Source organism: Chaetura pelagica, unplaced genomic scaffold (assembly GCF_000747805.2).
Source record: "Chaetura pelagica isolate M959 unplaced genomic scaffold, ChaPel_1.0 scaffold1106, whole genome shotgun sequence".
Taxonomy (NCBI): domain Eukaryota; kingdom Metazoa; phylum Chordata; class Aves; order Apodiformes; family Apodidae; genus Chaetura; species Chaetura pelagica.
In genome coordinates this window covers 97,131-111,487 of record NW_009953788.1, presented here as the reverse complement: position 1 = coordinate 111,487, position 14,357 = coordinate 97,131, and the positions used below count along the sequence as shown (strand labels likewise).

The following is a 14,357-nucleotide window of genomic DNA, read 5'->3' as shown; positions in this document are numbered from 1 at the left end:
CCCCCAGCTCCATCCCCCCAGCAGGGCGTGGGACAGGCTGGGGCTCAGGAGAGGGGTCCGTGGGGTGAGGGGGCAGCAGGGAGACCCCCCTGTGTCACGGCCAGAAGGTGGGCACCCTTGTCACAGGTGGGCATCCTCCCCCATGGCACCCTCCCCCCAGCATCTGCAGAGCTCCCCGGGGTGCAAGTGCCCTGCCCTGACCCAGGTGCCACCTCCAAGCTGCACCCTCAGTGGCAAAATGCACCCACCCTGGCTCCTGTCACCCATCCTGGTTCTTGTCACCCACCCTGGCTCCCTGGCTCTTGTCACCCATCCTGGCTCCTGTCACCCACCCTGGCTCCTGTCACCCATCCTGGCTCTTGTCACCCATCCTGGTTCCTGTCACCCACCCTGGCTCCCTGGCTCTTGTCACCCACCCTGGCTCCTGTCACCCATCCTGGCTCCTGTCACCCACCCTGGCTCCTGTCACCCATTCCCTGAGCAACCACCTGAGGAGGGTGAGAACAGGGGGAAGCTGCAACCAGAAGGGAAACGTGGACTCCAGGGAGAAGAAGAGAGCAAAGGCAGGAGACAAGGGAAATGAGAGGATGGGCAGGTCACATCTGGAGAAGTGGGGTGACTCTGGAGAACAAAACTAGACAGGGGAAAGGCACCAATCACCCACCTCTCACTCTCCACCATCACTCTTTTCAGGTGATCTGTGGCCAAGAAGCAGGGAAAGGTGCAGAGCAACGTGAACCCAAGAGCCAGGAGGGAGCTCAGGTGCAGAAGACTGAGCTGCTCTCTCCAAAATCCCTGTTAACTCCAACCTTACTGCAGAACATGACCCTCTTGGAGCTGGTGAGCAGCTCGTGGGAGTTATGGGACATCCTGGACAACCTGTCCAAGCAGGACCACACTCCACATTCCAGAGGACAGAGGGACTTGGGGTCAGCTTCAGGCAAGCTGAAAAAAATTTTTGGCTGGGGAGATTTCTATTCCAACATCAAGACAGTGAAGTTGAACCTCTTGATCACCGGAAAGGTGGTTGATCACGGCAATGGCACAGTCAACGTCTTCTTCAGACACAACTCCACTGGGCAAGGGAACATCTCTGTCAGCCTCGTCCCTCCCACCAAGGCAGTGGAGTTTGACCTGGAGCAACAGATCTTCATCGAGGCCAAAGAATCCAAGATCTTCAACTGCCGCGTGGAGTACGAGAAGGTGGATCGTGCCAAGAAGACCACGCTCTGCACTTACGACCCATCCAAGACCTGCTACCATGAGCACACCCAGAGCCACGTCTCCTGGGTCTGCTCCAAGCCCTTCAAAGTCATCTGCATCTACATCACCTTCTACAGCATAGACTACAGGCTGGTGCAGAAGGTGTGTCCTGACTACAACTACCACAGCGACGTGCCCTACTACCCCTCAGGATGAAGATCCCATCTCAGGAGGACCCCGGTGACAGGAGGGCACTTGGGAGGGCAGGGAGGGGGGGGGTGACAGGGACAATTCTGTAAGCAGGGGTGGGGGAGCAGCTGTCCCTAGAAACCAGAAGCAAAGAAGGAAAAGGAGGGTTTTCCCCATTTTTTTTCCCCCAAAACTCCAAAGTCAAGAGGAGGAACTTCAGGCTTTGGGGTACCAGCATCACTAAACCTGGCCTGGGTCTGTGGTCTTTAGAGACTGGTGTGAGGAGGCAGGGTCTGAACCTGGGATACAGAAAATAGGATGTAAAAACCACCATCAGGACTCGTGTTCCTCCTTGCAATAATGGATGGGCCTGGATTTAGGCCACCAAAGGTTGGTGACCAGGCACAGAGGGCTCCAGAAGCAGGTTTACACAGCCTGGAGCCAGGGGAAGACCTCGGGGTGGGGAGGTGGTGGGGAGGCAGGCACCTGGTTCTCTCCATGGCTGTAGGACATCCATGGGCAACTGCAACATCTCCCCCATGTCCAAGCTCTGCAGCAGTGGGAGCTGGAGCCGAGTTTGGTGGGAGCTGAAGCTGAGCTTTCCCACCTTGGGATGCAAAGGGCTGGAAAAGGGGAGGTGGGACAGTTGGGAGGGACCTTCCTGGGGTGCCACCCCAGCACAGCTCACACCAGGCACTGGGAGGTGGTTTGGGGACTTGAAGATCTGGCTCAGGAGGTAGAGAAATCCTGGTAGATCTGTCCAACCTGCTGCCACAGTGTGTGATTCATGTGTTCCCCTGACACGCCGTGATTCATGCCTTTGCCCTTCATCTCATCCCTGCTTCCTGGCACCCATTCCCACCCTCATCCAGCCACATCCAGCTCCTGTTCCCTGGTGCAAGGGTGCCCACACGTGTGTGAAGTGGAGATCTGACTGTAGCATTTTACTTGAAGAAGAAAAACAACACCAAAAACCCACCAACACAACCCAACAACGTTGTCCTTCAAGAGAGACAATAAAGTTTTCACAGTGGCATCCAGGCAGGTCGAGTGGTTTTCCTGGGAGCAATTGCAGCCTCTCCTGGGGGAGAAGGGAAATGAAGTGGTGGGGTTGGGAGGGAGGCTCAGGGCATCCCCACCACATTTGGCTCTGTTCAGATGCAGCTGAACCTGTCTCCTACTCATCAGGCAGTGGGTCCAGCTTTGGGCTCTGCCAGGACCCAGATTTTCCCCTATTGCTTGTGCACCTGCACCACTGGTGGGGATTCCCACCCTCCTCCCTTTCCCCATCCATCCAGGCTTTGGGCTCCCACTTCAATGGGGATATTCCCCCCTACAGAGAAGACCCCCCAAAAAAGAGCAGCTTCCCAACCTCTCCCCCCCCTGCCCCTCCACCCTTTTCCCAAAAACAAAAATCCCCCCCCATATACAGAGCACCAGGGCAGCTCCAAAACTCCCCTCAGACCAACCAAACCCCAGCCAAGTTCCAAGGCTGGTATCACCACCAGAAGAGGTTTTATCCTTCAGCCTCCACAGGTCAAATTCCTTCTCCTCAGCTGGCAGGGAGATGTGCTGGCTGCTGGCAAAGCTTCAACACAGGCACTTTTACATCTAGATGCAGAGGCCAGGTCCAAAATACATCGAGCAAAGAAAGCCTTTTAGTGCAATAATCAATGAGAAGATTTTAACTCCGAGGACAGAAAGTTGAAAATGCTTTGAGGGGTTGGGTTCAGAAAGGAACAGGAGGAATATCTGGTCCTGGGCGGGAGGAGGGGGAGAAACAAACCCTCCCAGGAGCTGCCTCACAAAAGTCTGTTCCCCAAGGAACAAGACTTGCCTTGCTTGAAAGAAGGAACACAAGAAGACAAGTCCAACCCCCCTCTGTCAGCACAGCCAAACCAAACAAAACCACCACACGCACAAGTTGCTCATTTGGAGAAATTTCAGACAATTGCCCGTGGAAGAAACAGAGCAGGCAGGGGAGCAGGGAAGCAGGCGACAAAGGATGCTCCATTGTCAAAAGGGATGTGGCAGCAGCAGTTACTAGGAGACCAGGATGGGCCATTATTGGGGCTTGGGAGAAGAGAATTCCTGCCAGCAGAGTCACAACCCGAGCTGAGAAAAGGAGGATTTCGTTGAGCTGGAGAGCAAACAATACAAGAGGGGAAACAATCCCACCCTCAATGTGCCCGCTGCTCAGCCCCCCCCTACAGGATGAAGCCCTTGGGGTTCTTGGGGTGACATTCCCCTCGTTAGGGGCCAAGTCAAGGTGAACTTGGGTCCCTTGTGATTTGCTTCTTGGGGTGATGCTCAAGCTCTGCCGTGCAGGAGAGCTTGGCCACGGGGTTTCTTCTGCTTCTTCAATCCCTGTGACTGCCTCTGCTGCACCATTCCACAAGCTTTCATTTCTTTCCCCATTAGCAGACGGACATAAAATGTACCCGGGGGTGGAGGGAGGGAACTAAAACACCTCCAAACCAAGTTCCACGAGTTGCAAACTTCACGACAAAGGAAGCAGCGTGTAATGACTGTGGAAAGGAGGCTTCAGAAGTCCTGCGTGACACCAGGGTTCAGCAAAGTGCCACCGAAACACTCGCAGGCATCTCTGCAATTAGAGCCTGTCTCCATTTATAAAATGCAGCCCCTTCTCATCTCTGATAACTCACTGGACAGACAATCTTTTGTCTCCAAAGCAGGCAAAGCCCCTGATGGGAGCTACTTACCGACTGTCATCTCCAACTGCACAGTGAATGTTCTCCATCTCCAGTCATTAGCTCCCTTTAGTTTGTTAATACTTCTTCCTCTTCCCCACTAAATCCTCCTAATTTAAATTTCATGAGCCTCCCAGCCGAGCTAACCTGGGCTTCTGCACATTTAGCAACTGCCTTCCCAGCACAGCCTGCTCCACCCTCCCCAAGTCAATCAGCAGCCCCCAGCCACTAATTGCACTCATTAGGGCTGGTGAGGACCAGGCGAGCTGGGTTCTCCAGCACTAGAAAAGAGGCAGGACAAAAATAAAATAACCAGGAGCAGCTGGATTTGCTGCAGGAATCCAACCACCCCAACACATCTCCCCTGGTCTCCCATCACTTCTGCCTCTTCTGGCTCTAAGGGTGATGAGACTTCCCCCAGCTTCTTTAAAACACTGATTAATATTTGAGCAATTAACTCTGCACAGCCCAAGTGCTCCTTTGTTCATTTTGCCCTGTGCTATAAAAAATAATCGAGCCCAAATTAACTCAAATCCATCTCTCTGGGGGTCCCTGGAACCTCTTCTCTCCCTTTATAATCTTCCAGTCAATCAGACATTGGGGTTTTTTTCCTACCATTTCCTATTTACCATATTAAAAAAGACCCCAAAACAGATTCAAAAGAGACTCTCAGCTATCCAAACTGTGCTAATCCAGCCAGGATTTTGGAAAGAACAAACCTCCCAGGAAGGTACCATTTCATGCAAAGATGGCACAACCAGACCCTTCTCACCACTACAACAGCTTCAAGGCATCAATTTCTCTCAGCTCAGGGTCAGGCAGGTTTTGTTGGTTTTTTTTTCTTTCCAAACAAACATTTTTAGCAGGTTCCAGTCAGATGCCAAGATCTCAAAGATGAAGGAAGTTTGGTCCTGAAAAGCTTCAGCACAAACTCATGAGCAGCAAAAGGTGGTTGGCACAAGAGCCCTTCCTTGAGGTGAGAACTTCTTATGGAGCTGCCAAACTCTGAGGTTTTCACCAGAATTTGGCAATATCTGGAGGAGTTCCCCAGGTGGTGGCTATCACAGCCACTTGGTTACTCCAGAACTTCCATAAAAACAATTGGCTTAATCACACACACACACAAAAAATCACCCAACAAGGAAATGGGATTTCTAGAGGCTTAGATGTCAAAACAGAACCATAAAGCTCAATTGGTGTCAGACCTCATGATTTCTACATCCATCTCACTTTATGGTCCATCTCAGGCTTTCTTTTATCAGGTTTTCAGGCTGCTGATGCTGAGGTTCCTGCAGCTGGGTGAGCCTATCACGAGTTGCTTGGAGGGCACTGGAAGCTCCAAGCATTTACATTTTTGTTGCTCCTGGTTTTTTGCATCTCCCCAAGTCTCCAGCACAGCTCCCATAACATCACTTGCTCAGGACAAACCTAACCCAAAGTGCTGAGGTTGAGCCTCATGGAGGGAATCCCAACCTAAGTGCTTTCACAACCCAAGTAACCACGTTTTAGTTTCGTGCCCCAACCATCAAGTCGCTGGTAGAGCCTCCACTGAGCTGTAGCTCAGTCAGACCAGGGCTGCTGTGTATGTGCAGCACTGCATCTTTATGGAGATAATTAGGCTTTAATGAGGTCTACTGAGACAGCAAAGCCTTTCTGCCTGTAACCCCCCATTTCAATAGCCATAGGTAGCTCCTGGATTCATGTTCTCCTGCTCTTCAGGGTCCAGTTTTGTTGTGCTGCTCAGGATGACGCTGAACATGGAGCTTGGGTCAAATAGGGGCAGGGGGGGTGCCTGGGGTCCTACTCCAGCACACAGTCCCCCCTGCCTGTCCCAGAGAGTCCACATTCCTTACAAGTCCTCTTGAAGCCTCTTTGCTGCTGCTCTGTATCATTTTTCCTTTGCTAAGAGTTTCTCTTCCTCGCAGACGTTTCGCAGCACCCAGGCTGTGCTCAGGACCGACTTCTTGCTCTCCAAATGGTTCAAGAATCTTAATTCCTGGGCATAAATCCTGATTGTTCTATTGGCTTTTCTGATAAACTTAACCAAGTTATTCCAGGCCTTTGTCTAGTCTGCCTTATCTCCCTTTATAAAGATAATATTCATTTGCCTTCTGGGGATGGAGTGAGACTGCACGATCATCAAGCACTCTGGAAATCCTCCACTGAAAAGGGAGGCAAGCAGAAATGATTATTCATGAAATCCCCAGTGTTATGACTTGTTATTACACGCAGCAGAATAATAAAAAAAAATAAAAATGCAAGTGGGCTGAATGCATCATGTATTTGATCTAAGAATTATTACAGTTTTGCCAATTAGACCCAGAACCCAAATACAACCGCTTCCCTCCTCCTCCCGCTCCCCTGCCAGAGCTGAGCACCAGCTGCTGTTTCATAAACACCAACGTTTCCCCATCTTCCTGTGCTTTCAACAAACTCCAAAAGCAGCAGGTCTCTGATTGTTTTCCCTCCAATTAATGGCACAGTGCACTGCTCTCCCAGAAAGAAGCTGAAACGTGTCATGTCACATCACAACAGCCGCTCGCCCATCGGCACCTTGTTACCCACCCGAGAGGGAGCTGTGCCAAGGGGGTGGGTGAGAAATCCACCCCCCAAAAAAACCTCTTGCCTACCTGAGAACATCAAACACAGCTTAAGCTGAAGGGACAGGGCTTGAGGGTTAAGCAACAGGGCTGCTTTGCTGTTCAGTGCACCCAGCCAAGCCTGGAGGAACAGGGCAATCTGCTCCCTTAGGGGAGCTCAGCTCGTACACACTGTTCCACAGAACAAGGCCTGAACCTCCTGGTGGGAAGGGAGGATTTACTTTTGCCTGAGAGGTTTCCAGACCTACCAGAGCACCCATCTGTTACCCAAATGGCTGGTTTCCTAAAGGCTGGTACCCAAAGAGGAGGGAGATGTGATGCAGTAACCCCTTCCTCTCCTCCTGTCCTCTGAGGTCACCGCTCACGGTGTGGTTGCCAGTTGCTGTGCTGGAGACCCTGGTGAGGGTTTCCTCTTGTCTTGTTAGATTGCAAACAAACAGACAAGAGCAGCTGAGTACAAGAATAAAGATATTTTATGGAAAAAAAAAGAGAACTATTCCCATTTCAGTGCTGTACAGATAATTCAGACTTACTTGGGTGGCACAGAATTATTGCAGAGCGTTGGGGTGTGAGGGTGGCTGCAATTCCCAGCTCTCCTGCCACAGGCGCAGGGCTGAGTTACTGCTTGTTGCCCCAACAGCCCTTCCCTTAGCCTCTGGGGACAGCTGGGACAGCTGGGGTCACAGCCCTGAGCTGGGGCACACAGGAGCCCTCCCTGTGAACAGATTCAGGGATTCACCAGCACCAGAGGCTGCGGGAAAAATCTGGGCGAGATGGAGTTGAGCAGATGATGGAGGAGAAGAGGGTCTGTCTGATGCTCACACACACACACCCCCATCTCAAAATGAAGAAGATGGATGGGGAGGTGGAAGAGATTTTTAGAGGCAAGATGAGATTTTAGGGGAACACTGACCCAAAGCCTCTCCAAGGGGGGTCCCAGTGGAGCTGCCCAAGCCACCTCTGTGTCCATCCCTGTCCTCTCCCTTCAGGACAAAGGCCACACTGCTCCAGTGCTCACACAGCTTTGCAAACCACCCCTCCCCTTGGAAAAACCAGTCAAATTCAATTTAAAAAACCTGAAATCAATGCACCAAAACCCACCCAGGCAGAAAGCAACCCCCCCCAGCCCCTCACAAAACCACCTCCAGGGCCAGTCTCTGTGGGTCAGTTTCCAGCTGAAGTAGCATCTGCTGGTGGTGACAGTCTGACCTGCTCTGTCAGTGTCTGCAGGAGACTGCCAAGTCCCTGGGGACAAGGGGACACATCCCCTCACACACACACCCCCGTCAGTGCTCACCAGATCGTTACAGGAGCAGCCACGGGTGCATCGGCAGGTGAAGGGGGGAAAAAAAGGGAGAGGGGGAAGTTAGAGGGGATGGAGAACACCAGGGAGAGGAGAATTCAGAGCTTATAGAGAAAAACAAAAGGGAAAAGCTGTCAAGCAGCAGCAAGAGGAGGACAGGAATGGAAAACTTGTCCAGCTCTTGCAAATCCCACCAGACCCTAACTCCTCTGCAGAGAATTCCCAACTCAAACTGCTTCAAACCCCACACCTGCTTGCACTAAAAAATATGCTAAATAATTCAGTTTTGACTTGTGTGCTCCTGAACTGTAGAATCCTCCCAGCTCCTGTAGCTTTGAGTGGTATTTTAGGAGGTGGGGGGAGAAGGTACAAACCAGCTGGGATTGAGGGGAGATCGGTGTGTCACCCCAGCACCACCTTCTGGGGCAGCAGGACTGGTGGTTCCAGGTGCTGCTGCTCCTTGTGGAGCCAGTGTCGGGGGGGTTGGGCTGTGACACACGGGGAAGGGAGACGTGTCACAGGGGGAAGGGAGATGTGTCACACGCAGGATGAAGACAGGGAGAAGGGAAGGCTGGTGTTTCTCCACCTGCCAGGCTTTTCTGATCCATGGCAGATGTCTCTCCACTCTCAAACCGCACCCAGAAGCAGCCGCTTTCACTTCGCCTCCTCATCGGGAGATTTTCCCCATCAGGGAGAGAAAAATAAATAAATGAGCTGCTGTGGTCTGCTCAAAGCATTGGCACCAGCAAGGACACAGGTCTGCAGCTTCAGCATGTGGCTGGAGGACTTCATCCTGGACCACTGGCTCTCCTGCTCCCCCAGTCCTCCTGGAAGACTGACTATTTCATGCCTGTCCTGGTCCCCCCAGTGCACTGGGAAGACCATGGGGTCTTCCCCACAACTACCCACCGTGGGGTCTTCCCCACAACTACCCACCGTGGGGTCTTCCCCAACTGCACACTATGGAAGGGGCCTGTTCAGTGCTATGGGCACTAGAGGGAAATTCTTCCAACTCTCAGGCCCAGGGGCTCTGAAATATTCAAGTCTTGTTCAGAAAACTACAATCCCTACACAAGCATGTGGGGCTGATGGTTAAATACAGAAGTGAAGACAGCCCAGGCTGGAGCAACCCAGGAACCTATAGTGTCTGCACATCAGTTTGAGGACACACTGGTTCTTCATAAGCCTTTCAAAATTGCAGCCTGAAGACACTGACTTTAACCATATGTTCTTTCTCCATGCCTTCACTATCAGACCTCATCCCACCAAGAAGGTGATGAGACCCTGGGATGGTGATCAGACCCTGAGATACCCAGCACAGAGTCTTTCAATCACCACTGCTGCCACCTTCCAGTGCTTCAAAATGTTTGCACCCAGCTCAACTTGGCATTTTTTCTCATTTACCAGAAGCAGCACAACTGTTCCTTGCATTCCTGTTATCCCAGGAGTTGCTGCTTACCTTGCAGCTTTGATTTTCATCTCCTCAGCCCATTGGGTCCTCTGGCACTTTGTCATGGAAGGCAGATACTTGCTAATGCTGGTGGTGGCCAGCTCTTGTGTTTGCAGCCTCTGTTACAGCAAACATGGTATCTTAATTATGGGACTTGTTGGCTTGCTGAACTCAGACAGATGGGATCTTAATTCAATTAGTACACTTTAATTACCTATTATAGTAGGACTTTAAAAAAAAATGGACACAAGTGAAAGGTTTTCTGAGCAGCCATCAATCCTGTCATATCCTTATCAATGATTGGCAGTAAATGCTGCTCAGTGGTTTCTTTCTCCTTTTCCTCACCCCTAAAACCAGCTGAATTTTATCTGCAGTTCTGGAAGTTTTGCCTTACCTCTCCTTATACCTTGAAAGCAACCAGAAGCAAGTTCTGAGGTGACAGCATACAGGAGCAAATCAGCTGGAGAACAGGACTCGTGTGTCTTAATCCATGTCCTCTCAGCATAAAAAGCTACAGCAATTAACCTGAAGAAGATCCACCTACTTTTGCTTCCACAGGTTGTGAGCTGTGGAGAAGTTATTGCCAGTGAAGAGGTTTGAACCAGATTTAAAAATGATCTTGTCTTGAGACAGAAGGATGTGGCAGATTATGGCTTCTGGATCCTTTTCAAATTATTCTTGAAGCCCTACTTAAAGAAATCACAGCTGGGATCTATTCCTGTGCCTGATCTGAGAGACAACAGGGACAACCTCTTGGTTAATAGGTGCTGATGGAAGAAATCTCCCCACAGTTACTATTTTACAGGAACTCCTTATTTTGAGGTCTGTTTCAGCTACACAGGGTTGTTTGTGTCTAGGGATGGAATTGAATGTTGGAAAAACATCCCTCTCCAGCCAGCTGGAGGAGAGCTATTCCATCCCCAAAGCACCAAAAGAGCACAAGGAGGTCTCAGAGGACACAACTTCCCATTTATATTTTTATGATCCAAAGGGTGGGCTTGGCATTCTCCTGATTTTATTTCTATTTTGGGAATGAAGCTTGGAAAACAGGTGGAACTTGAGCTTAAAATTGCTTCAAACTCTTTGAACACAAGATGGGACATTCCAGCATTCTTGCCATGTCCAAGAAACCTTTGGAAACAAGGTACTGGCCCAATTTTTGTCTTGGCAGCTCTCTAGCCATGCAGCCATTGCCAAGAACAGCATGAGCAGAGGGAGTGGCAATGCAAACATCCCCAAATCTCCTGTGTTAACAAATGGGGAATAAACATGAAGATCCAGTTCAGGCAGAGCTTTCTGCTGAGACTGTCAATGCTGGGACCTGGGAGTGTCAAAATTGATCATGTTTTGAGACTCTTATCTCTACCAGTCCTCTGTCTATTCAAGAAAAGCATTTCTAGTAGGATGCTGAGAGCCAGAAGATTGCAAAGGTTTGAAGTTTGGGGCTGGTTTGTTGTTGTTTGTTTTTAAAACAAGTAAAGAGCTTTGAAGAAGAAAGTCATATTGTACACATCATCTATACTTAAACACAGCCTACCTACTTTCTGCTGCATCCAGCTCTCCTCACCACTTCTAGAGCCTGTTCTCTCCTCCTTATATTGCCACTTTACAGAGCACACAAGAAGCCTGTGGGTGTATGACATGAATCTATAGCCAAAGGTTTGAAATATTAGGAGGAAGGTAATAACATGTATTTTAAATACCTGGTGGCTGTTCACCAAAACTCTGCTTACATCAGAACCCTGAGAAGTTCCTCTCCACATGCTGCAGGCAAAGAACACTGAGCAGCCCGATGTGCCTGGGCTAGGAGAGGGAACACAAATGGAGCCACTACTCAAACCAGCTGCAGCTTTTAAATCCAGTGTTTCATCTCCACGCTGCTGAACTGACACTGCAAATATCTACCTGTACCTATCAATCACTGCACCATCACAGCCAGTAAAGCAGATCCAAAAAAGAGCAGAGCTGCTGCAGGGCAGCAGGCAAAAAGGCATTTGTTCCATTTAATTTTGGAGAATGGAGCTGTCAAAGAAGATACAGACAAGATTTAAAAAGCCAACCACTCATCAATATAACAAAAACACCACTTATGTCCTACAGCCCAGCCCCACGCCACGCTAAGGCACCCACAGCAATTATAACCTCACAGAATTATGTGTTTTAGAAGTCCCAACAGCCCTGGAATGGGATGGAGTTATTGCTGCGGTGCTAAAGGAAGGGAAAGGCTTATTTAAACGTTTACTGTATGTGAAAAGCCTCTCTTTTTCCCTTGCCTTTTGAGGCTTCAGCACCAAGAAATAAATCGAGCTCATTAAAGAATATTTTGGAGCTCAGGTTTGTTTACAGGCCCCAGCAAAGTAATGCCTGCTGCCTAACTCAGGTTTTACCATCTGGCACATCACAGTAGAAATCAAATCTGCAAGGTGGTTTATTTTTATGATTTCTTTGCTGTTGTTTTGTTTGTTGTTGGGGATTTTTTTTTAGATTCAGAAGAATCTGAGTCAGGAGTGAAACCACACTGAGCCGAGGAGAATAAAGAGAAGGCGTTTTAATTTCACATCCTCTAGAGAGAGAAATGATTACAACCCATCAGGGTAGGTCCTGGTTGGTTCTGTCTACATGTTTTCCAGTTGCAGGCAGTGTCTGCAAGGGATGGAGCTCCTGTCCTCAGCAAAACCCTCACAATGGGCCTGTCCAGTGAGTGAAGAGAAGTCCCATGTACATAGAAACATGCAACAAAAGATTCCTCTCCCAGCTGCACAGACACAGGGAGTTGGACTGGGTGATAGGTGCAGGTCCCTCCCAACTGCAAATATTCTGTTCTAAAGACAACTTGGAGGCTGCCACTGGGTGGACACACCATCACAGGACACTGTTATTTCACTCATCACCCCAGGACAGCAAGGCCTGATCATCATCTCCCCTGAGCTTGCTGTCTCCTTGCTGGCCAGCACACAGGACAGAAGCCAACCTCCCCCAAAATCCACTAACACTGACAATAAAAAGAGAAACCATCCAATCTGCCAACTCTCTGGCCACAAAAAGCACTGGCCAGTTGTCCTTGCAGTGAGGGTGAAAGCCTGACAAGCCTCCAACAATCACCAGAGCTGGCTGTGAGCTGCAGCGCAGCCACAGACTGAAAAACTCAACATCCTGTTGAGCTATTTTTGTGGAGTCTAATTGTTGTTTGGCCAAAATTCAGTAATAAGCAATAATTTTGCAAACGCCACCTGCTTCGAGGAGTGGACAAAGTTAGTGGGAAAGAAAGGAAGGGTGGACAAACTGCAATGCAGCAACAACAGGAATTAACAGTGGGAAACTCCTCACCCAAAATAAAAAAGGCACCAAAACCTTGGAGTTCTAACATAAAACTGAAGTAGAAGTGGATGTGAACAGGGAAAAAGGACCCACCCCAGCTATGGGATGCAACAGTCCGAAGAGTTAATACCTGCAGTGCTTCATCTTATCGTGCTAAGATAAATAAGCACTCCAGGGAGGAGCAGCTGAGCAGACATCCAGGCAAGGATGTCACCCTCTGGAATGGCAGGGATTAAATACCAAGGACCAACCTCTCCCTGTACCAGAACCAGATCCCTGCTTGATGAAGTGTCTTCTCTAGTAGGCTTTGAATGACTCAAAGATGCCCAGGGATAATCTCTGTCTGCCAGGAGCCTTCCAGAAGTGGAATGACAGTTAGAAAATGGTTTTCATTTGTTTGTTTTCATCCCATTTCTCCCAGATGCAAAACCTCTTGGCTATGCCAAGGCTCAGAAAGCTTCCCTGGCAGCTCGGTACCAACATCTGAAGAGTTCTTGTCCTCAACACTGCTCCCCAGTGGCAAGAGTCAACGACTTGCTCTTCAATTCCTGCTCCATCACCCAATGGCAGAGCTCAAAGTAACATTCCTGCATTTGAATTGGAGAAAAATACTCCAGCATAACAGCCCATCATTTCTTTTCTGGAGGGCAGGGAGAAGTGTTCCAGTTCCCACTCAGTTTATCATCCACCATCTCAATTAACTACTACTTTTTGGGGGGGAGCCATTGATGCTTTTCAATTATTCAAAGAGGAGCCCTATATTTTATCTCTCCTGCCTGTGATTTTTCATCATTTGATGGAATAATTGCAATTCTCTCTCAATCCCTTCCCAACTTACTCCATCAATTAACACATTTCCTCAAGTGATTTTAATTATTCAGTCTCAGAGACAAAGTCTAATGTATCAAGCAGGAACAAGATGTAAAATCCAAGCCCAAACTTAACACAAAACTCAGCTGAATTTTCTTGCCTCTGCTCTGCCCAAATTCCAACTGAATTCAAAGGCCACCTCCTACACTGAACCACTCGTACTTATTTTCCAAAAACCTTCCAGATCAACAACAAATTATTTCTCCAACTATGTAATGGGCTCTTTTTAATTCCATCTGTCTCATAGTTTCTTTTACTCATTGTTTCCTTGTGCAGTTCAAGCTGGCACTTCCCAGCCATACCCCCTTTTGCTGTGCACCCTTCAGCACCACCTCTGGCAGCTTTAAAGTTAACTTTAATTTGAAGTAAACTTTAAATGTAACATAAGACAAGAAACCAGAATTGCCAAGGCCAAATTTGCTGCAGCATGTGCCTGGAATTGCAGCCAAAGATCCAACTGGGCAGCAGGCAAAAATAAATAATAAATGCACCCTTTATAATTAAGTATCTTTATATTAACAACAACAAAAAAAAGTCATTAGAAATAAGTGAGGTAAGTAATTCTGCAACACAAGTTCAATGGAAGTCAAGAGAGAAAGAAAAACTGCATGGCCCAAGTTGACTGAACAAGGTAATTATTTTAGCAAAGCCTTCTGCAAATTAATTGCACAGAATTTGAGAAACCTGCAATGAAGTTTGGTTTTGGTTTCTTT

At 48.9% G+C, this 14,357-nt stretch overlaps 1 protein-coding gene across 1 annotated transcript in view; it reads left to right on the top strand.

The window, feature by feature from the left end:
• Positions 1 to 1,419, top strand: part of NXPH3 (neurexophilin 3) — a 38,453-nt gene extending 37,034 nt beyond the window's left edge. Inside the window, exon 2 of the mRNA XM_010001036.1 lies at positions 694 to 1,419. Within this exon, the coding sequence (XP_009999338.1) occupies positions 694 to 1,419 (726 nt within the window). The remainder of the gene's footprint in view (positions 1 to 693) is intronic.
• The last annotated feature ends 12,938 nt before the right edge of the window (positions 1,420 to 14,357 follow it).